The sequence below is a fragment of the Salvelinus fontinalis genome, chromosome 16 (assembly GCF_029448725.1).
Source record: "Salvelinus fontinalis isolate EN_2023a chromosome 16, ASM2944872v1, whole genome shotgun sequence".
In the NCBI taxonomy this organism is placed as follows: Eukaryota; Metazoa; Chordata; class Actinopteri; order Salmoniformes; family Salmonidae; genus Salvelinus; species Salvelinus fontinalis.
In genome coordinates, this window is record NC_074680.1 from 30,607,655 (window position 1) to 30,631,709 (window position 24,055).

Consider the following 24,055-nt stretch of genomic DNA (forward strand, 5'->3'; position numbering starts at 1 on the left):
CTTCTTTCTTTCCCATCTTTGAAGTTGCACATCCTCAGATTAGAACTTAAATATGCCAAGTTTACAGAATTTTATTGAGACATTGGTGATCTTACCATGTGAGCATTTACATGAACTCCATCTCTTATACATTCTTTGAAATGGTGTATAACAATGTGTGGCTGTCTTAAGTCAGATTCATTATTTACTCTGAAAAGGTTAACTTTCATGATGACAAACCATATACAACCAGATTATATACTTTAGTAATTCAGTGATTATTGCCAAACTCATTCAATACATACTCAGTATTTTGTAAAAAAAAAGATTGTACAGCTTATACTTTCACCCTTTTTGTTCATAGCTCTAACTCATTGGTGACTTTGGAAGCAATGTTTTTAAAAGCGATGGATGAGCCTGATATCCTCTTGAATCTCACGCCATTGAGGGAGAGGCGGGGCAGCTTGCACACCTCCATCACCCATTGGACAAGGTTCTCAGCATTGCCATGGACACAGAGCAGCAGGAAACACTCTTGCTGTTCGTAGTCACAATTGTTGGCCTCGAGCACCTTGCGTATCTCCCGCATGATGTCACAAGGCTCCATGGAACTGGTGTTCCTCATACTCCAAGTGAATCTGAGGGAGCGGGGTTTACCGTCTTTACTTTCCCCTTTCTGATCCCCAGGTACATGGCGACTGGTAGGAAGGAGATCGAAAAAGTTGAATTCACTAAAGCTGTGCATTTTCCTATCTGTATAACAGTATTTCCTTCAATATGTTTTAAAAGGGTCTTCCATGAATAGACAAAGTAATGCAAGGTGTTGATCATCAAAGGGTCAATTAGCAGAGCATGCAATAAACAGATCATGAAGCACCATACTCAATGAGGAAAAGGTGAGGCATGGGTAAACCCTATGAATTGACAGAGTGAACTATTGGTTGACTGACAAAATGAACGGAGAACAGAGCTGGGCCTGGGAGAAGTGATATCAAGCCTATAGTCACAGGAATATCAGGCTGAGAAAGCAACCTACACCTCACCTTGAGCTCTCAAATCTCCCGTTTCTTTCAAACTCGGTTGAGACTCTGTGACAGTTGAGGGAGCAGAGCAAGATTAGAAGTGAAAAAACACTAAATGTGGACTTCCAAAAGAGTATTTTGTAATAGCAAAGGAACAAAAAAAAGCACTTAAACAGATGACAGAGCAAGGGGATACACAAATGGAAATGTGTTGAATGATGGTATGACAGCTTGGTGACGTGAAGAGATTCACCCCAACACGACAAAAACAAAATCATACAGTGGAACTACAGTCCACACACCCACACGTTTGCGCACACAATTATGCTGTGTTCGTAACCAAGTGGGAATTTACCACATACGACTGGAAAAAATCCACTTCAACGGACCTCAAACTGGAAATTACAAGTGGGAAACTCGTCTATCATCCTGAGCTCACTTCTCTCATTCTGATGTCACCTTCTAAATAAATGACCTCGAGAACAGCAGTTAAATGCAACAAAACATTATTTATAAAAAGCTCTCTGTTAATATGTTTTTTTAACACTATAATTTGTTTATGGTTTACACAGCTTGTTGGCCATTAGCCAATCAGCGTTTCTCAATTAGTTAAAATCATGTGATGTTCCAACTGTTTACAACTGGTAAATTCCCACCACCCACTTTGTTACGAACGCAGCATTTGGGTCAGTGCATGCAGACTGGGGCTATTGTGGGAGGACTCATGCGGTCTACTCTAGACAGACAGCAGAACAGAGGTCCCCTAGTCCGATGTTTCTTCTTTCGGCGTGACACTGGATGTTTCAAGAATTCATATTTGTATTTTAATTGTTTTATTTAACCTTTGTTTAACAAGGCAAGTCAGTTAAGAACAAATTAGTATTTACAATGACGGCCTAGGAACAATGGGTTAACTGCCTTGTTCAGGGGCAGAACGAAAGATTTTTACATTGTCAGCTCGGGGATTTGATCTAGCAACCTTTCGGTTACTGGCCCAACGCTCTAACCACTCGGCTACCTGCCACCCCAAAGAAGAGGGTGGTTGGTTAAAAAGACAATCAGGCAACCAGTCATAGGGCCATTGTAGACAGGGACTGAATACCAGGTCCAGACCCTAATGAGTTTTGTGCTCCACACACGCAGACTAGCCTTGAAATGATTCTACGGGAGGGTAGAGGAAGTTAGATTCCTGGAGGGGTATTAGTTAGTGGGCAAGATATCAGCCTCAAGCCAGGGGGATGAGGGACACAAAAAGGTCTGAGACTTTATCTGGGACAGGGAGAGGGGCTGGGAGTGTCTGTCACATACACATACTGGAGAGAAGGGAATGTGACTGTGTTGGGGTGTGTATACAAATTCGTTCTCTCCACACAGAACTCTGACACTAACTCTTGTGGGGACATAAGGGTTGAAATGATCCCTTACTCTAGGTCTCCATCTGCGACTTCCTACAATTCTCTATATCTTCTGCTGCTGAATCTGGAAGAAAAAATGGATTCTGAAAAAAAGCTTGTATTTTTTACGGATACATGAACAGAGAAAGAAGCTTGATGTTCGACATGATCACAGGCCGATGATGCCAGGATGACAAGGAAGAAGAAAAAGGGGGAGAAAAGAAGGGGAGAGGTGGGTGAACAGAAGACTTACTAAGAGTCTTTGCTCCCTGGGCAGAAGGGATGGCAGGCCCTGATTTGGCCATCTGCCGTTTGGTCGGGTCAATACTGACCCTGAAGGGAGGAAGAGCAGTGAAAAGGTCCAAGGTTAAAAGGCACAGAAAGGTCAGGGAAACATTGGCACACAGCAGTACAATAGTGAGAAGAGTGAAGGGAGGGAACAGAAATCAAAGCGCATTGCCTACTACTGAGACAAGAGACTTCCTTCCCTATACTTAAACCAATCGTTTCCAGGATGTTACTCTGTGCAGAAATAAGAATCAACAGAGAAATGAAATGAGTGACAAGGACCTGGTGAATGAAGAAATATGGAAGTGTTGCAAAAGGTGACAACTTCCCAAGATGTAGAACTTCTGGTAGCCACTAGATGTCAGTGTGTCACTTAATCAGACTGAAGAACAGAAGGTTATGTCTGAAGAGGAGGTATGGTGGGAGAGCTTTGCCTATTGTCCCAGCTTTGTAAACAACATATCCTGATCTGCCAGACCATCTGCTTGTAAATGTTTACAAATTGATGTATCAAGACATAAATCCCTCTGATCTTGCTCATCAGAACGCCTGGTTCACAAAAAGTATTTCACAACCCTCTCGGTTCCCAACAAGTGAACACGACTCCACAAAGAAATATTACAAACTGAAGTTCCCAAAGCCTTATAAACAATAATTCTTATCTGAATACTCTATATCCTGCATCGCCACATCACAAAGTCGATCACATTCCTACAAGCCAGCAAAGTTATTATAGGGAGCATTGGTCATAACTAATAAGGTACAGCAAAAGTTAGAATAGACAAATATAATCAGTCTACCTTTCAAGCACATATCTGTCTACATAAAAAACACAAACTTACCTGGAACAACAGTTCAATACAGATCAATCATTACTTTGTTAAAAACAAATCAGAGTCAATAGCAACTTTGTAAGCAGGACTGTCCCCACTGCATGCATTGGAGATTGATTAGTGTCAAGCTTTCTGTTGGCTGTTGATGGATTTTTTGACTAACTGACCGATTGAGAGAGCAACACTGCCCTTACAATCTAACCCATCGTTAACTCCAGAAGCCTAAGACCAATCACTGTCACAAAACAGAGGTTCTAAGCAGTATGTCAGTTCCAGCTTGTCCTAGTACTGGTTTTAGTTGATTAATTGCACACACTGAAGGTAATAGGGGGTCCTACCTTTTCGTAAACCTAAAGGAAATGTTTCTACAACAGAATCAGCAAACACACAGAAACAGTGAAATGAGGCAAGAAACTGAAAGAATATGATTGGTTGAAACTTGAAATGAGTGAAAAGAAACAGGGTGGTTGGAATCAATGGCGAGGAGGAGAAGGTTCAAATGACATATGTTGATTTCTATTCCTAATGTCAGGTTAGTCTCGGGACAACCCCGAATTGTTGACAGTCGCCTGGCTGCCTGTCTGAGATGTGTTCAATCTACTCAGTCTGGACAAAAATTCAAGTGGGTTTTCCCTGCTGGTTTACACTTGAGGTATGTTTAATTTGATGTCTTTCTCAGACTGGCACCCAGGCTACGTTATCAGTGCTTCTGGAACAATCTATTGTTAGTAGGACTGTGGATGTTCCACACAATGTGATTCATGATGCTAAAAAGCACGCCGTTCAAAGCCCACTCAGAAGGATTAAAAACAAACCATTTAGCTAGATATAGTCATAGTATATTTTAGGGGCTTGGACTCATAGTTGAATTGAGTGGCATGAAGCTGTAGTCCCGGACACCTACCTGCGTGTGAGTTTGGAGGTGAGTTTGGAGAAGAGGTTGCTGGAGCCGCGGCTGCGGGTCTGGGAAAGGGGCGCTGCGTCTTGGGACAGGGTGGGTGAGGCTGGGGGCCCGTTGTAGGTAGCCGTGCGGCGCTCCTTCAGCTGACCACTGTGGAAGGTGCTGCGGCTCGCCGTGCCTCGTGGGAAACGTAGTCTGTCTGGCGTGGTGATACTGTGGGTGGATGCCACAGGGTTCCGCTGGCCAGGAGACACGGCCACACTGCAGGGAGGACGGAGGGAAGAGATCAGACGGAGAAGAAAGACAAACACCTGCCTGTACATACCAGTTCTATACATAGAATCAACAGCTGGGCCATTATCATATCACCAGTACCTTACCTTCAAGTCCTAAACTCTAAATTCTAAAATGACATCTAATCTGTGTCAATAATGTTCATTTAGAGTTATTCTAGTAATTCACTATAGTGTGATATTGTTGAAGTGAGTTGGAGTACTAATATCCAGATAGAACTAAACAAAGAGAGGAAAACTTGTTGGTGAAACATGGAGTGACTAGCACAGGTTTGGATAGTCAAGCCAGAGGTAGGTAGTGGAGCTGCCAGTGCCAGGACCAGACCAGGGCCAGGCCAGGGCCAGGCCAGGGCCAGACCAGGGCCAGAGCCAGACCAGGACCAGACCAGGGCCAGACCAGGACCAGAGCCAGACCAGGACCAGGACCAGGACCAGAGCCAGACCAGGACCCGGGCCAGACCAGGGATCACAGGTCCAAGCAGACGATGAAGGAAAAATTAGGGAACAGAGGAGTGTGTATAATAAAGGGTGGGGCTGTCTCCTACAAGAGGTTAGAGAGAGGGAGAGATGACATCATCACAACGCTTAGAGATGGAGTCCATGAAAGGGATGCATGTGTGAGCCTTGTCGTGGGTTAGAGAGGGCCTGAGACAGTGAGACGGGTCTACACTTGGGAGGTGAGAGGTCAGACAGACAGTTGGAGGCCCTGCCTGCCATCTTACTTGGGCTTACAGAAGTCCAGAGTGGGAGTGGGGCAGTGTGGCCCAGTCTGAGTCTGAGGGGAAGGCAGACAGAGGGTCAGAGGCCTGGTACCTCAGCTGGACCGAGGTGGGCGAGCCAGTCAACACGGGGGCAAAGCCAGAGGACGGGCTAATCATCACACAGGCATACGTCTCAGTCATACTGGGACACGACCAGACCACGAAGAAACCAGAAGGTTGGGGGGGAGGAAAAAAGGGGCCAAAAAAGAGAAGTGGTGGTGAGGAAGTAGAGAAGCCATGGGGGGGAAAGTAGAGAAGCCATGGGGGGGAAAGTAGAGAAGCCATGGGGGGGAAAGTAGAGAAGCCATGGGGGGGAAAGTAGAGAAGCCATGGGGGGGAAAGTAGAGAAGCCATGGGGGGGGGGGGGGGAAGTAGAAGCCATGGGGGGGGGGGAGTAGAGAAGCCATATGGGGGTGGGGGGAGTAGAGAAGCCATGGGGGGGAAGTAGAGAAGCCATGGGGGGGAAAGTAGAGAAGCCATGGGGGGGAAAGTAGAGAAGCCATGGGGGGGAAAGTAGAGAAGCCATGGGGGGGAAAGTAGAGAAGCCATGGGGGGAAAGTAGAGAAGCCATGGGGGGAAAGTAGAGAAGCCATGGGGGGGAAAGTAGAGAAGCCATGGGGGGGAAGTAGAGAAGCCATGGGGGGAAAGTAGAGAAGCCATGGGGGGAAAGTAGAGAAGCAATGGGGGGAAAGTAGAAAAGCAATGGGGGGAAAGTAGAGAAGCAATGGGGGGAAAGTAGAGACGCCATGGGGGGGAAGTAGAAAAGCAATGGGGGGAAAGTAGAAAAGCAATGGGGGGGAAGTAGATACGCCATGGGGGAGAAGTAGAGACGCCATGGGGGGGAAGTAGAGACGCCATGGGGGGGAAGTAGAGAAGACATGGGGGGAAAGTAGAGAAGCGATGGGGGGAAAGTAGAGAAGCGATGGGGGGAAAGTAGAGAAGCGATGGGGGGAAAGTAGAGAAGCGATGGGGGAAAGTAGAGAAGCGATGGGGGGAAAGTAGAGAAGCGATGGGGGGAAAGTAGAGAAGCGATGGGGGGAAAGTAGAGAAGCGATGGGGGGAAAGTAGAGAAGCGATGGGGGGAAAGTAGAGAAGCGATGGGGGGAAAGTAGATGAAGAGCACAACATTGAGGATATTTCTCCCCTGGAGGCCTGGTCTTGTTTTTCTTCAATAACTTCTCTCAATAATAACAGTATTGATACACATAGTTCCCTCCTCTGTGCCCCTGGGGGGAGAAACAGTGAAGGTGCTGTGTTGAATGCTGATGCCATGTGGAGAACACAGGGAACACAGTAAAATTCTAGCCTGTTCCTTACCTGTTCTCCTTCCCATTGGGAATGACAGAGAGACAGTCCATAGCGTTCCTGTCGCTGCACACGTACGTGTTTCTCCTCGTCATCCCGTCAGAGCCAGTGTTATTCTGCAGGGTGGAATAATATCACAAATCATCATATCGGAATGGAGGATTCATCCCCACTTCAAGTGTAAGAATATGTTATACAATTGATAATGGGATGGAATAGCAGACACTCACGTTGGGAACAGTGGTAACCCCCTTCCTGCCATTGGGAATATCAGCCTTGTTGGGGTTGTTGGCGTTCCCCAGCAAGGGGCTGGGTGGGGGGACACAGCGCCCCCCGGGGACACTGCGCCCTCCCTCCTCTTTGATGTTGTTTTCGGCCGTGCTGGTCTGGCTCCTCTTAGGGTGTCCTGAACCTGGGGCAACATTCTGACCCACTGGAGAAGAGAGAGAAAACGAGGAAAAGAGGAAATGGTAGAGCTGAAACGCATTTGTCAAAGATGAGAATTCCCTCTGAATGGTTGTTAATGACTGACTGATAGAGTGTCTCACCCTGATCACTGTAGCGTCTCTGTTTCTGGTTGGAGGAGACGCTCCGCTGGACTTTGAGGTGTGAGGGGGACTGGCCATTGAGCTCGCTGGTGGGCCGGGGCTTAGCCAGGGACAGGTTGCTGCTGGAGGTTGAAACACTTGGCTCCAGCTAGGTCAAAGGTTACAAACACACACATTCAAAAGATTGGACACTAATGGATATACTAAGCACTAGAGCAAAGACATCAACAACTATCCATTGTGTTGCTCTGACCTCAGAAGACTTCCTCCCCAGCAGCAGGTAGGTGGCAGTGATCTCATCATACTTCATCTTGGCCAGAGACTCCTGGATATCCTCTGGAGAGAAGCCCATCCCCACCATTACATCTGGAACAGTACAGAGACATAAGTTCACATATACAGCCCTGGCCTCCACAAGCACTGTCAAAAACTGTCTTATTTTAAGGGACTTTTCATTTAATGGAATTGACCCCAATCCTGCAGCCCAAAATGAATGCCATAATACCAGAAAGGTCTTTATTCGCCAGTATCAGCAACCAATAGCAGCCCACATCCTTAGTGTGTTCTACATAGATAAACAATTCATAAGCAATTACGCACACTTGCTCCTCTGACTCATTTAAAGCAAACATATTATATCTTCCTTTTTCACCATAACGACAAGAGATGTTCCACCACTTATTAAATGTAGCAGCAACCTCATCATGCGAGTGAGTCAGCATTGCATTCTAGCTCAGGTGTCATCACCCGGCCCCCCTCCTCCCTCTTGCCCCATCCGTTAGCAGAGGAGGACAGGTGATGCAAGCAGCACAGCGGGGGTGGAAGTGATTGGTTGGGAGGCAGTGGAAGATGGGGAGTGATTACACCCCCACTGCGCTACTTGCATCACATTGAGAGGAGCATGCCAGGTGGGGAAGCTCCCGGAGCGGCAGTTCCACCATACATCAGCTCCATCTATCCATCTCCCCACTAGGCTATACAGTGCTCCACAATCAATGTGTTCAGGCAGATCAGGCTTCACTAAACCCACTGAGGAGTCAGTGCTTCTCCACTGGGTGAATGAGATGGGGAACGCCCTGAAACGTGATCTCTCTCCACTAGACTACAGAGCCCTCAGTGAAACATGTGCATCATTTCATTTTTCCCTCCCGCCCGCTCTCTTTCTCTCTGCGCTAGGTGACTGGCAGCTCCCTCTAACCAACGTGCTCTGACAGAAATCCCAGCTGCTGTTATGCAATACCCCCACACTCCAGAGGACATCTTTCAGCATGTACACCCTCTCTCCCCCTCCCTCTACCCCTTAGTGCTTTTATCCAGGCCAAGATGTGGATGTTCTCTCTGTCTCGTGTGTCTCTCCCTCTCGGAGGCTCTTGCAGAAGTAGTTTTTATGCTGCGTTTTATCTTTTTCTTTTGAAAACTGTAAAGTGCTAAAATACTGAGAGCGATTATGTTGCTGTGCTGCTGCCTCCACACGTTAGAGTTCGTGCAGCTCAAAAACAAGAGTCGTTTTCTCCTCTTAGTACCTATTCTCTTCTGATCTGCGATGTCCTGTTCTGGTTCTACGAAAGGCTTGAGCTCGTCCTCCTCCGATCCCGCATTGATCCAGCGGTCTTTCATGATTTGCTGAAATAAAATGTTAAAAAAAGAGTCCTCATAAAACAGGGTCCTTTAACTCATGATCGCTTTCTTAAATCCACTTAAAGGTTCACTTATTTCACCTCATTGCACTCAAATAACAAATTGAATTGTGATTTCCTCTAAAAATAAGAATTGGAAATGAGATTTTGATTCGAATCAATGCTCCACTGTTTGAAAGCTGAATCGTCATTTAAAGTCAGTCTAATCTAATTCTCAAACAAATTCACCAATCAATCGGACGGTCGTGTACGATGGGTTTACAAGATAATGATAATAGGAAATGTACAACCACGAGGCCGATATCTCTTCTAAATGACATCTTTCAATGCAGGACTGTATGTAATCTGAACTTCTAGTGTCAAGAGGGATGAGGATGGATGTGACATAACGGATGCACACATAACGTGAACACACAGAAACCAAGACAACTATGTGCTGGTGCCTGCATTTTGCTCTGCCTAAAACTCAGAAAACAAGAAAGATAAAAACAAGAGGGATCATGAATTATGTATTGTGCCAACAGAGGAGAGAAAGAGAATGGAGAATATATAATCAGTACAAAAAGAGAGCGGTGTGATGAGTGTCGAGCAGATGCCGGCCCAAGGAATGGAGAGGTGGATGGAGAGATGGCAGGCAGGCGGATGGAGAGATGGCAGGCAGGCGGATGGAGAGATGGCAGGCAGGCGGACGGAGAGATGGCAGGCAGGCGGATGGAGAGATGGCAGGCAGGCGGATGGAGAGATGGCAGGCAGGCGGATGGAGAGATGGCAGGCAGGCGGATGGAGAGATGGCAGGCAGGCGGATGGAGAGATGGCAGGCAGGCGGATGGAGAGATGGCAGGCAGGCGGATGGAGAGATGGCAGGCAGGCGGATGGAGAGATGGCAGGCAGGCGGATGGAGAGATGGCAGGCAGGCGGATGGAGAGATGGCAGGCAGGCGGATGGAGAGATGGCAGGCAGGCGGATGGAGAGATGGCAGGCAGGCGGATGGAGAGATGGCAGGCAGGCGGATGGAGAGATGGCAGGCAGGCGGATGGAGAGATGGCAGGCAGGCGGATGGAGAGATGGCAGGCATGCGGATGGAGAGATGGCAGGCAGGCGGATGGAGAGATGGCAGGCAGGCGGATGGAGAGATGGCAGGCAGGCGGATGGAGAGATGCTCTGGAGTGCCATCATGCCACGGTGGAGTGAATAAAGTGTTGAATATTTACATTTTCGCTGTCCTCTCTCACCTCGAGAGTCCCCCGCTTGGCCGGGTTGAGCACCAGGAACCGCTTGAGGAGGTTCTCGCAGTCTGTGGACATGTAGAAGGGGATACGATATTTTCCCCTCAGAACCCTCTCCCTAAGCTCCTACAGAGAGACGGACCGGGAGAAAGAGTGAGTGAGACAGGAGTGAGGACATCTTATCTCAAGTTTTACCCCTATGTTTCACTGACTATGAATCTCCCACAGACAAAGGAACTGAGTGTGGAAGTATTTCTATGAGTCTTTCTACATACCTTGAGGTTCTGCCCGTCGAAGGGCAGAGAGCCGCTGACCAGTGTGTAGAGGATGACCCCCAGGCTCCAGACGTCCACCTCGGGCCCATCGTACTTCTTCCCCTGAAACAGCTCCGGGGCGGCGTAGGGTGGGGAGCCACAGAACGTGTCCAGCTTGTTCCCCATGGTGAACTCATTACTGAAGCCAAAGTCCGCTATCTTAATGTTCATGTCTGCATCCAGCAGCAGGTTCTCTGCCTAGAGCCACAGGAGGGGAAGGCAGAGAAGAATGAGGTGATGAGGTGAGAGGTTGCTGGGACGTCAGATTGAAAGACAGAGGTGACAGACTACCTAGGCCACAGGTAAAAGCATAACACATTTGAATAACCCACAAAGATCCATGCTGACAGTAGAGTTCCAATCAGAGGTAGAGATGTCAAAGGCACAAAAAATATCTACTGATCCCTCTACAGAAAAACCCCTCACAAAACAAAGTGCTCTACAAGTCAAAGTTAGTGTCAAACACACAGGGGGAGACAGCTGCTCTCTGCTCTTACATATCTGTCCTCATGGATCATTCATGAAGCTCTACAGAGTATGGACACGCTGCTGATGGAAATGAGATGGGAGCTCTGAACAGAGTAACTCCCACTGAGGTCGACCCCTCATGCTAACTGAGATAAAAATACAGGAGCATCAATATTTATTCTACATGTGGCAGCATATCAGAGGCTGGCTAAATGGAACGGCATTTTAAGTGAGTATGTGGTGCAACGGAGAACATGTGAGCAGGAAAAAGCACCGCCTTTGGCCACTTTAGTTCACCCACCCTCACTGGGTCCTTACCTTCAGGTCTCTATGAACAATGTGCTTCTGGTGGCAGTACTGCACAGCAGAAACGATCTACAGAGAAACACACATACAGAGTGATACAGTTAGTCTTCCACCTGGCAAAGTTTTCACACCGCCCCTGGGTGAAGGATATGGAGAGGAGATGTGGTGTACAACCACCCTGGGTGAAGGATGTGGTGTACAACCCCCCAAGGTGAAGGATGTGGTAAGGAGATGTGGTGTACAACCCCTCTAGGTGAAGGATGTGGTGAGGAGATGTGGTGTACAACCCCTCTAGGTGAAGGATGTGGTGTACAACCCCCCTAGGTGAAGGATGTGGTGAGGAGATGTGTACAACCCCCCCTAGTTGAAGGATGTGGTAAGGAGATGTGGTGTACAACCCCCCAAGGTGAAGGATGTGGTGAGGAGATGTGGTGTACAACCCCTCTAGGTGAAGGATGTGGTGAGGAGATGTGGTGTACAACCCCCCTAGGTGAAGGATGTGGTAAGGAGATGTGGTGTACAACCCCCCTAGGTGAAGGATGTGGTAAGGAGATGTGGTGTACAACCCCCCTAGGTGAAGGATGTGGTGAGGAGATGTGGTGTACTACCCCTCTAGGTGAAGGATGTGGTAAGGAGATGTGGTGTACAACCCCCCTAGGTGAAGGATGTGGTGAGGAGATGTGGTGTACAACCCCTCTAGGTGAAGGATGTGGTGAGGAGATGTGGTGTACAACCCCTCTAGGTGAAGGATGTGGTAAGGAGATGTGGTGTACAACCCCCCAAGGTGAAGGATGTGGTGAGGAGATGTGGTGTACAACCCCCCAAGGTGAAGGATGTGGTAAGGAGATGTGGTGTACAACCCCCCAAGGTGAAGGATGTGGTGAGGAGATGTGGTGTACAACCCCCCTAGGTGAAGGATGTGGTAAGGAGATGTGGTGTACAACCCCCCTAAGTGAAGGATGTGGTGAGGAGATGTGGTGTACAACCCCTCTAGGTGAAGGATGTGGTAAGGAGATGTGGTGTACAACCCCTCTAGGTGAAGGATGTGGTGTACAACCCCCCTAGGTGAAGGATGTGGTAAGGAGATGTGGTGTACAACCCCCCTAGGTGAAGGATGTGGTGAGGAAATGTGGTGTACAACCCCCCCTAGGTGAAGGATGTGGTAAGGAGATGTGGTGTACAACCCCTCTAGGTGAAGGATGTGGTGAGGAGATGTGGTGTACAACCCCCCAAGGTGAAGGATGTGGTGAGGAGATGTGGTGTACAACCCCCCTAGTTGAAGGATGTGGTGAGGAGATGTGGTGTACAACCCCCCAAGGTGAAGGATGTGGTAAGGAGATGTGGTGTACAACCCCCCAAGGTGAAGGATGTGGTGAGGAGATGTGGTGTACAACCCCCCTAGGTGAAGGATGTGGTGAGGAGATGTGGTGTACTACCCCTCTAGGTGAAGGATGTGGTAAGGAGATGTGGTGTACAACCCCCCTAGGTGAAGGATGTGGTGAGGAGATGTGGTGTACAACCCCCTAGGTGAAGGATGTGGTAAGGAGATGTGGTGTACAACCCCTCTAGGTGAAGGATGTGGTGAGGAGATGTGGTGTACAACCCCCCTAGGTGAAGGATGTGGTAAGGAGATGTGGTGTACAACCCCTCTAGGTGAAGGATGTGGTGTACAACCCCCCAAGGTGAAGGATGTGGTAAGGAGATGTGGTGTACAACCCCCCTAGGTGAAGGATGTGGTAAGGAGATGTGGTGTACAACCCCTCTCGTTGAAGGATGTGGTGAGGAGATGTGGTGTCGAGTGAGAAGACAGATACAACTAAAAAGAGACCATGTCTAAGAAACAGAGTGTAGACATGAAGCTTGGAGAAAACTGGGTCTCCACTTCCTGTGTGAGCATCTGCTCGAGATTTATCACTCCCAATGAAACTCTGCAGAAAGATGAACCTGCGGTCAGACCAAGGAAGTAGTTAGCTATAGCCTCGACATTGCTGAGTGTGCCTGACTATCCTCCCACTGCAGAGCGCTGTGTGGAGGCAGCACATCCCCAGTGTGTCACTGTCAGTGGGAGATAGATAAGCGATGAGGGGAGCTCTGTGTTTTGCCATTTCTCATAACTTAACAGTAACAGCAGTCTATCCTGGGTGGTTTAGGACACTGACCAGTGAGGAATCGGCAGGCAGACAGGCAGGCAGGATGAGAATCCAGCACACTGCGGGTAAAGTCCTGTACCTACCTGTCTAAATTTAGCCCTGGCCTCTTTTTCCTTCATCCTTCCGTGTGCAACAAGGTAGTCGAAGACCTCTCCTGCAAGAGAAAGAAGACAACAGTAAGGATATTCAATTAAAGGCTGTGTATTTCAAAGGGAAAACGGTACGAAAACACTTTGTACATCAAATAAGGTCAAGGTTTAGAGCAGGGCTGTTCAATTCCGGTTCTAGAGGACCAAAATACTTCCGTGTCTTGTTTCTACCTGGTAGTTAATGGCACACACCCGGTGTCCCAAGTCTGAATGAAACCCTTATTAGAAGGAGAGGATGAAAACCAGAAGTGTTTCGGCCCTCCAGGACCGACATTGAACAGCCCTAGTTTAGAGAATAATCCAAATCAAATCAAGAACCAATTTAAAACACAGTATGAGGAGCATGTGAACCTAACTGTTCCTCACACCGACAGAGAGACACAGAACTCTAATTCCTTTACTGTAGTTCTGTCCTGAAGGCACAAGCTTCTGAGTATCGCTACAACATCAGATGCTTTTTCAGCCCACGCAGCTGTGTTGTGTTCTCTCAACCCCGTCCATGCTAAAACGTGACACAGCTCTCTTGTGTGCTAAAAGCAGCTGAGAGGTTAGTGGGTGAGAAGGGGGGGTCCAGCATTAACAACTTGCCCCATAAAACATTTTGTTCTGCATCCCCGAAACCCTCCCACACACAATCAGTGTTGATCTGCGGGAGCAGCAAGTGAGCGTGTGTGCGAAAGAGCGAGCTTGTAGGCCTATGTGCGCAAAAGAGAGTCACCAGTGCTCTCCAACTCTGCTCTAAATGCAGGACGCGTCAACACACATTTCAGATTTCCTAGAAGTAGGTTGCCAGTGGCCACTGTTGCAATGTACTGAATATGATATGTTTCCTGTAGGGCTGACCCCATTTTGTTGACTGGTCGTTTGTTTGGTCAATAGGCTTTTGGTTGACTGAGATTTCTTTAGTGGAGCAGTAGCAATTAAAAAAAATATATATTTTCATGGTGTACAAGACACCTGTCTAATTGGCACCTGTCTGAGTGGACTACTCCATTATGGAGGCCGTGGGGATGGCACAGTCCATCACTCTAAGACATGTGCTACTGAAATTGTATATGGTTATATTACGTTGGAACAATGGTGCAACACTAATAAAAATGATATTTTATAACAGATGCGCTTTCTCCCGCGTAGGATAGCAGTCGCTGTCAGCGGTTCTGAAACACATCAGTGCACTGTTGGCGCCTAGACCATGTTGCTTTGTGCATAATAGCAAAGTTAACCAGCATATTGGTGTTGAGAACAATGCTGTGGAGGCAGCAGCAGAATGACGAGATGAGAAAAACAGCCTTTTGACTTAATTGTCTAAGAAAAGTAGCCTAACTGTTAAATGTGCCAGGCTTAAAAATCATCAATATATCGACAGAAATAAGACAAATCCTGCTTCTGTTGCCTGTTTGTTTAATAGCCTACTGATTCCATGAGCACCAAGCCTTCGTAAGCACCAAACCACACACAACATGTCGGATAAGCAATTTCACAAATGTGTATGTTTGCTATACTGTAATGAAGGCTTTACCTTGTTTTTAGTTAGAACAGCCTGTCTGGTATTATTTATAACCTATTTAGTGTTGCTTACACTGCTTACACTGTTCCAAATTGATCTCATTATTGTTATTATGACTATTATTGTTTTGATTATCATGATTCTAATAATAAGTAATGTCATAATCATTAGCAGGCTTAGTATAGCAGCCTCGCATATCCACCATTGAGCTGTAGGTCTGAGAGAACATCCTGTCGATTCTTAATACTGAAACTTACTTTGGTCTATATTTCAATATATAACTTACAGTACTGTAACAATCAATCACTCATTCATTAATGTCATCACACAGCATGAGTCATTCATGACTTGAAATGCAATCAAGCATTGACCCTTGAATAATTAGCGTGAACAATAAATAAACTGTTCCATTTTGCTGTAATAAAGACGTTACAAAAGAAGTTGTTTACATTGATCCAAACGGTCAGAGAAACTATATTGTATTCTAACAGAACCTGTTTGGCACACATAATATGCACGTAGAGCTTGCTCCTTACCTTACGAGCTAAACTACTTCTATGCTCGCTTCGAGGCAAATAACACTGAAACATGCATGAGAGCACCAGCTGTACCGGAACACTGTGTGATCACCCTCTCCGCAGCCGATGTGAGTAAGACCTTTAGACAGATCAACATACACAAGGCCGCTGGGCCAGACGGATTAGCAGGACGTGTACTGCGAGAATGCGCTGACCAACTGTCTTCACTGACATTTTCAACATCTCCCTGTCCGAGTCTGTAATACCAACATGTTTTAAGCAGACTACCATAGTGCCTGTGCCCAAGAACACTAAGGTAACCTGCCTAAATGACTACCAACCTGTAGCAGTCACGTCTGTAGCCATGAAGTGCTTTGAAAGGCTGGTCATGGCTCACATCAACACCATCATCCCAGAAACCCTAGACCCACTCCAATTTGCATACCACCCCAACAGATCCACAGATGATGCAGTCTCTATTAGACTCCACACTGCCCTTTCCCACCTGGACAAAAGGAACACCTATGTAAGAATGCTATTAATTGACTACAGCTCAGCGTTCAACACCATAGTGCCCTCAAAGCTCATCAATAAGCTAAGGACCCTGGGACTAAACACCTCCATCTGCAACTGGATCCTGGACTTCCTGACGGGCCACCCCTAGGTGGTAAGGGTAGGTAACAACACATCCGCCATGCTGATCCTCAACACAGGAGCCCCTCAGCTCAGCCCCCTCCTGTACTCCCTGTTCACTCATGATGGCACGGCCAGACACGAATCCAACACCATCATTACATTTGCCAATGACGCAACAGTGGTAGGCCTGATCACCGACAACAACGAGACAGCCTATAGGGAGGAGGTCAGAGACCTGGCCGTGTGGTGCCAGGACAACAACCTCTCCCTCAACATGATCAAGACAAAGGAGATGATTGTACAGGAAAAAGAGGACAGAGCACGTCCCCATTCTCATCAACGGGGCTGCAGTGGAGCAGGTTGAGAGCTTCAAGTTCCTTGGTGTCCACATCACCAACAAACTAACATGGTCCAAGCACACCATGACAGTCGTGAAGAGGGCACGACAAAACCTATACCCCCTGACTGAAAAGATTTGGCATGGGTCCTCAGATCCTCAAAAGGTTCTACAGCTGCACCATCGAGAGCATCTTGACTGGTTGCATCACTGCCTGGTATGGCAACTGCTCGGCCTCCGACCGCAAGGCACTACAGACGGTAGTGCGAATGGCCCAGTACATCACTGGGGCCAAGCTTCCTGCCATCCAGGACCTCTATACCAGGCGGTGTCAGAGGAAGGCCCTAAAAATTGTCAAAGACTCCAGCCACCCTAGTCACAGACTGTTCTCTCTGCTACCACACGGCAAATGGTTCCCGGTGCACTAAGTCTAGGTCCAAGAGGCTTCTAAACAGCTTCTACCCCCAAGCCATAAGACTCCTGAACATCTAGTCAAATGGCTACCCAGACTATTTGCATTGCCCCCCCCACCCCAACCACCACTGCCACCCTCTGTTGTCATCTATGCAGAGTCACTTTAATTAACTCTACCTACATGTACATACCACCTCAACTAACCGGTGCCCCCTCACATTGACTCTGTACCGGCACCCCCTTGTATATATTGTTATTTTTTTGCTGCTCTTTAATTACTTGATACTTTTATCTCTTATTCTTATCAGTATTTTTTGAAACTGCACTGTTGGTTAGGGGCTCATGAGTAAGCATTTCACTGTAAGGTCTACAGACCTGTTGTATTTGGCGCAGGTGACTAATAAAAATTTGATTTGATTTATTTTTCTTTATTTCCAGTATTTTCTACATGTCAAATGTATTCCACACATCTGACTTACCCTTTACCTCCTGAGCAACCTATAAACATTCCCCATTTCAAGTTTTTTTGTCACGCGCTACGGTGTTCAGAGTTTATTATAACCAGTTTATTGATGTGATTATGATATGCTATAGGTCAGGTCCTATTGGTCACGTGCATGCCATGCATACATGTGTCACGTAAAGAGATCAAGGGTTGAGAGAATAGGGAATGTTTCTCCGAAACAAATGAGCGATTTCAGTAACAAAAGTTTTCAGTCAGAAATGGCTGTAATTATGTTGCAGCTTTAGCAGCACGAACAGCGCGATAAACACTGTGGTGGTCGCTGCAGCAGGGAGGAGAGCCGACAATGGATGCTAGTCACACACTCCCTCACTGTCATTTTTTTTTTAACACATCAAGTCTGAGCCCGGCTCGGCACAATCAAATCAATTGCGGTCAGACTCCCTCTAGTCATGTGTGTCTTAATTATTTCATCAAACAGTGCGCTTAACGCATCAGACAAGCTCAGTGAAAATACTGTAGTTGATTTGATTAAACACATAGGATTTGTCTACATATGGACAAATACACGTTTGAAAATGTAGACCAATCGATGGGTCGAAAGAACAGATGACTCTCGGTCGACCATGATTATTTTCAGTCGGGGACAGCCCTAGTTTCCTGTATGGCTCTTCACCAAGCCCTATGCCATCACAGCAGTTATGGGGGCTGAGAAGCCGAGGCATAACATACTACTCACCTCTACTGGCATACTCCATCACCAGGTACAGCGTCCTCTCTGTCTCGATCACCTCAAACAGCTTCACTATGGGGAAAAGAGAAAGATTTGTACTTGAATTCAGGCCCACACTCAAAATCAAATTAAGAATTTCATCTTTCTGGCTCAACTTTGTAAAAATGCGTGTCCTGGATAGCTGACGGCATTGTCAGGGACCAGCGGTGTAAATGGATCCTGGTAAGAGAGAGACTCTGTACGCCCGACATTGAACTGCTTTCTGTGTCGCTGCGACCCTACTATCTGCCCAGTGAGTTCCCCCAATTGTTTGTTACCGTTGTGTACATTCAACCTAAAGCTAATATAACAAAGGCATCAGAGATTATTTATAATCTGTCACAGAAACTGGAATCCATCTCCCCTGACGCACCCAAATTTATTTTAGGGGATTTTAACAAAAGTCCTGCGCACATACCACCAGTATTTGAAATGTCACACTAGGAAAAATAGGACTCTTGACTTGTGCTATGGGACAATACCAAATGCGTTTTCTGCCACCACCAGACCTCCCCTGGGGACATCAGACCACAATGTGGTCTACCTCAGGCCAACCTACTGTCGGCTGCTGGAGAGGGAGAAACCCACAGTTCAAACTGTCCAGATCTGGAACGACAACAGTATCACTTGTCTCCAGGGGTGTTTTGACTGTACTATGTGGGAGGTATGAGGACAGCAGCTCTATCTTGATGAACTCACAGATGTTGTTTCAGACTATGTAAACGTCTGTGTTGAGTCAGTTGTGCCTACTAAAACCTGTAAAATATTCCCCAACAATAAGCCTTGGGTATCAAAAGATCTAAAATCACTACTTAATAGGAAGAAGGCAGTTTATGCTGAGGGTGATTGTACATCTCTTAAAGCCTGTCTATGTGAGATCAGAAGACAGATACTGGTGGACAAGGAGGCATACAAGCAAAGGGTGGAGAGGACCCTCTCCTCAGAAAACGCAAGGGTGGCCAGGCAAGGGATTAAATCCATGGCTAGTGCCCCCCACATAGGCAGGGGGAAAACCAGTGCTGACCTTGGGAGATGTTTTCTTCTCAAAATTTGAATCAGACAACTTTGTGTTGGAGGTATAACAAATGGAAGCATCATTACAAATGTTTGAGAGAGTTGTTGTTAAACAGTCTGATGTTTTAAAGTTGTTCAAGGGATGTAACACAGACAAAAGTCCAGGCCTAGACAAAATAAGTGGACATGTGTTGAATGACTACCGCTCTGTCGCCTTGACATCCTTAGTAATGAAATGCCTTGAGAAACTTGTGGAAAGTCATATTCTCAGCGCCACCCAGAAGCTTCTCGACCCATTTCAGTTTGCCTATCAGCCTAGCAGAGGAGTTGATGATGCCATTCTTACCCTCCTGAACATGGTCTACAGACATCTAGAGGGTGCCAAATCCCATGTCAGGGTTCTGTTTGTTGACTTTTCTTCTGCCTTCAACACAATCCAGCCCTACATTCTGGCACAGAGACTCATTCAGGACTTCTCCTTAGATGGGGGGTTTGTTTTGTGGCTGTTGGGACCTCCTGAGCCAACGCTCACAGTGAGTCAAAATTCGGTACCCACGTGTCAGAAAAACGCAATAGCAACACAGGCTCTCCTCAGGGATGTGTTTTGTCCCCACTCCTGTACATCTTGTACACTAATAGTTGTACTAGTTCCCATCCTGACAGACACCTCGTTAAGTTCGCTGATGACACTGCCTTGATCAGCCTGTTGCATGATGACGAGGAACATCATGGCCCGGTCCTAGATGACTTTGTAGAGTGGTGTGAGGAATCACACTTGGTCCTCAAAACCAACAAGACCAAAGAGATGTGCATAGACTTCAGGAAGCGTACAACACCTACCTCTGCAACATCTATCAGAGGTCAGAATATAGAGATTGTAGAGGAATACAAATACCTGGGTGTCCTCTTGGACAATAAGCTTCAGTGGAATAAATGTACAGACCTGATCTACAAAAAGAGCCAACAGAGACTGTACTTTCTCAAAAAGCTGGGATCTTTTAATGTAGACTGTACTATACTGACTCTGTTTTACAAATCTTTCATTGAGAGCATTTTAACTTTTTGTATTGTTTGTTGGTTTGGCAATGCCTCTGTCAGCGAGAGAAATATGCTGAGAAGAATTATCACCATAGCAAGCAAGGTACTAGGAGTCAAACAGACAGGCTTGGATGAGATCTTTAAGGTCAGGGCCCTTCGCAAAGCTCACAAAATAATTTTAGACCCAAGCCACCCCCCGTACCCGGACTTTGAACTACTCCCCTCTGGGCGCAGGTATAGGGCACCCCTCAGCAGGAAAAACTCAACTAGACAATAATTTGTGCCAGGTGTGATATCCCTCCTAAATAGCATGGGCTAATGTTCCTATTGACTCAGTAAGGCCAGCAGGCTAGTCTTTAAAAACAAACAATAGTATGCAAGTATAAACACCATGGGACCACGCAGCCATCATACCGCTCAGGAAGGAGCCACGTTCTGTCTCCTAGAGATGAATGTACTTTTGTGTGAAAAGTGCAAATCAATCCCAGAACAACAGCAAATGACCTTGTGAAGATGCTGGAGGAAACAGGTACAAAAGTATCTTTATCCACAGTAAAGCGAATCCTACATCGACATAACCGGAAAGGCCACTCAGCAAGGAAGAAGCCGATGCTCCAAAACCGCCATAAAAAAGCCAGACTACTGTTTGCAACTGCACATGGGGACAAAGATTGTACTTTTTGGAGAAATGTCCTCTGGTCTGATGAAACAAAAATATAACTGTTTGGCCATAATGACCATCGTTATGTTTGGAGGAAAAAGGGGGAGGCTTGCAAGCCAAAGAACACCACATCCCAACAGTGAAGCACGGGGGTAGCAGCATCATGTTGTGGGGGTTCTTTGCTGCAGGAGGGACTGGTACACTTCACAAAATAGATGGCATCATGAGGGAGGAAAATTATAAGGATATATTGAAGCAACATCTCAAGACATCAGTCAGAAAGTTAAAGCTTGGTCGCAAATGGGTATCCCAAATGGATAATGACCCCAAGCATACTTCCAAAGTTGTGGCAAAATGGCTTAAGGACAACAAAGTCAAGGTATTGGAGTGGCCATCACAAAGCCCTGATCTCAATCCCATAGAAAATTTGTGGCAGAACTGAAAAAGTGTGTGCGAGCAAGGAGGCCTACAAAAATGACTCAGTTACACCAGCTCTGTCAGGAGGAATGGGCCAAAATTCACCCAACTTATTGTGGGAAGCTTGTGGAAGGCTACCCGAAACGATTGACCCAAGTTAAACAATTTAAAGTCAATGCTACCAAATACTAATTGAGTATATGTAAACTTCTGACCCACTGGGAATGTGATGAAAGAAATAAAAGCTGAAATAAATAATTCTCTCTACTATTATTATGACATTTCACATTCTTAAAATAAAGTGGTAATCCTAACTGACCTAATACAGGGATTTTTTACTAGGATTAAATGTCAGGAATTGTGAAAAACTGAGTTTAAATGTATTTGGCTAAGGTGTATGTAAACTTTCGACTTCAACTGTAGCCTTGAAGAGCCTGAACAAATGTATTTCTTATTTCCTTTGATCACTGTGTTTTCAGTGAGCTGATCTAACAGTCTCTGGATGAGTGGCTGAGAGCTCCATGGCTATATATAGTGGAGGTGGGATGGAGAAGAGGCTCCCTCTCGCTCTTTTAAATGGTTATCATTTCACATTTAATTATAACCACATTTGAGCAGAGGAAATCATGACGTAAGTGGGGTACAAAATTAAACACAATTAACAGAGTATCCTGTCACCACCATCTGTAACTCAGCTGTATGGTAGTGTGTGGTGTATCGTGGTGTGTAGTGTATGGTAGTGTGTGGTGTATGGAGGTGTATGTGTGTGTGTTCTGCTTACCTATATTTGGGTGGTTTAAAATCTTCATTATTCTTACTTCTCTGAAGAGCTGCAGGGAGAGAAAATTAACAAATTGTTCAGTGTTGGACTGGATGTGTCAGAGAAGAGACAGTAGGGAACTGTTAGAAGTGGAATTTTATATATATATATATATATACATATACACACACACACACACACACACATATACACTGCTCAAAAAAATAAAGGGAACACTTAAACAACACAATGTAACTCCAAGTCAATCACACTTCTGTGAAATCAAACTGTCCACTTAGGAAGCAACACTGATTGACAATAAATTTCACATGCTGTTGTGCAAATGGAATAGACAAAAGGTGGAAATTATAGGCAATTAGCAAGACACCCCCAAAAAAGGAGTGATTCTGCAGGTGGTGATCACAGACCACTTCTCAGTTCCTATGCTTCCTGGCTGATGTTTTGGTCACTTTTGAATGCTGGCGGTGCTCTCACTCTAGTGGTAGCATGAGGCGGAGTCTACAACCCACACAAGTGGCTCAGGTAGTGAAGTTCATCCAGGATGGCACATCAATGCGAGCTGTGGCAAAAAGTTTTGCTGTGTCTGTCAGCGTAGTGTCCAGAGCATGGAGGCGCTACCAGGAGACAGGCCAGTACATCAGGAGACGTGGAGGAGGCCGTAGGAGGGCAACAACCCAGCAGCAGGACCGCTACCTCCGCCTTTGTGCAAGGAGGTGCACTGCCAGCGCCCTGCAAAATGACCTCCAGCAGTAGGGGGCGTGTATCAGAAAACCTGTTGTGACCACCATTTGCCTCATGCATCTCCTTCACATAGATGATCTGGCTGTTGATTGTGGATCGTTGTCCCACTGCTCTTCAATGGCTGTGAGAAGTTGCTGGATATTGGAGGGAACTGGAACCCGCTGTCGTAGACATCGATCCAGAGCATCCCAAACATGCTCAATGGGTGACATGTCTAGTAAGTATGCTGGCCACGGAAGAACTGGGACATTTTTGGCTTCCAGGAATTGTGTACAGATCCTTGCGACATGCTGAAACATGTGGTGATGGCGACGGATGAATGGCACGACAATGGGCCTCAGGATCTCGTCACAGTATCGCTGTGCATTCAAATTGCCACCGATAAAATGCAATTGTGTTCATTGTTGTAACTTATGCCTTCCTATACTATAACCCCACCATGGGGCACTCTGTTCACAACGTTGACATCAGCAAATCACACGCCCACATGACGCCATACACGTACGTGGTCTGCGGATGTGCGGCCAGTTGGACGTACTGCCAAATTCTCTAAAACGCAGTTGGAGGCAGCTTATGGAATTGAAATGAACAGTAAATTATCTGGCAACAGCTCTGGTGGACATTCTTGCAGTCAGCATGCCATTGCGCGCTTCCTCACTCAAAACTTGAGACATCTGTGGCATTGTGTTGTGTGACAAAATTGCACATTTTAGAGAGGCCTTTTATTGTCCCCAGCACAAGGTGTACCTGTGTAATGATTGTGCTGTTTAATCAACTTCTTGATATGCCACACCTGTCAGATAAACAAATTAGTGCACAACATTTGAGAGAAATAAGCTTTTTGTGCATATGGAACATTTCTGGGATATTTTATTACAGCTAATTAAACATGGGATAAACACTTTACATGTTACATTTATATTTTTGTTCAGTCTATATGCTTTATATGTCTTAAATAATACAATAGTCACTTCCACATACCGAGTGATATTGTTGGGGAATGTTACTATTAGTTAACATGCAATATTTTGTACTAATAATGACCTATATTAATTGAGTGACTCTGACAACCAACTAATACCCAGGGCCGATCAGGCCTTACAAAAACAGCATGATACTAACACTTACAGTAGTAGTAGTAAGAAAGGCAACATGTAGGAAAGACAGTTGGCTGACTTAGGA

General features: G+C 46.2%; 1 protein-coding gene across 13 annotated transcripts in view; it reads right to left on the reverse strand.

The window, feature by feature from the left end:
• Positions 1–55: 55 nt before the first annotated feature.
• The window catches only part of LOC129812983 (MAP/microtubule affinity-regulating kinase 3-like), a 36,034-nt gene continuing 12,034 nt past the window's right edge, over positions 56–24,055 (reverse strand). For 2 of the 13 annotated variants that reach the window (XM_055865051.1, XM_055865048.1), the window contains 14 exons: positions 22,133–22,181; positions 18,189–18,254; positions 13,509–13,579; positions 11,288–11,344; positions 10,463–10,699; positions 10,194–10,313; positions 8,848–8,947; positions 7,578–7,690; positions 7,325–7,472; positions 7,007–7,209; positions 6,789–6,892; positions 4,421–4,678; positions 1,023–1,067; positions 56–677 (listed from right to left, as the gene is read on the reverse strand). In XM_055865051.1, coding sequence (XP_055721026.1) covers positions 338–677; positions 1,023–1,067; positions 4,421–4,678; positions 6,789–6,892; positions 7,007–7,209; positions 7,325–7,472; positions 7,578–7,690; positions 8,848–8,947; positions 10,194–10,313; positions 10,463–10,699; positions 11,288–11,344; positions 13,509–13,579; positions 18,189–18,254; positions 22,133–22,181 — 1,911 coding nt within the window. In that variant the 3' untranslated portion in view covers positions 56–337. Of the gene's footprint in view, positions 678–1,022; positions 1,068–2,426; positions 2,481–2,648; positions 3,882–4,420; positions 4,679–6,788; positions 6,893–7,006; positions 7,210–7,324; positions 7,473–7,577; positions 7,691–8,847; positions 8,948–10,172; positions 10,314–10,462; positions 10,700–11,287; positions 11,345–13,508; positions 13,580–18,188; positions 18,255–22,132; positions 22,182–24,055 lie in introns of those variants that run through there. The other 11 variants (XM_055865049.1, XM_055865047.1, XR_008753093.1 and 8 more) reach the window with 8 other exon arrangements.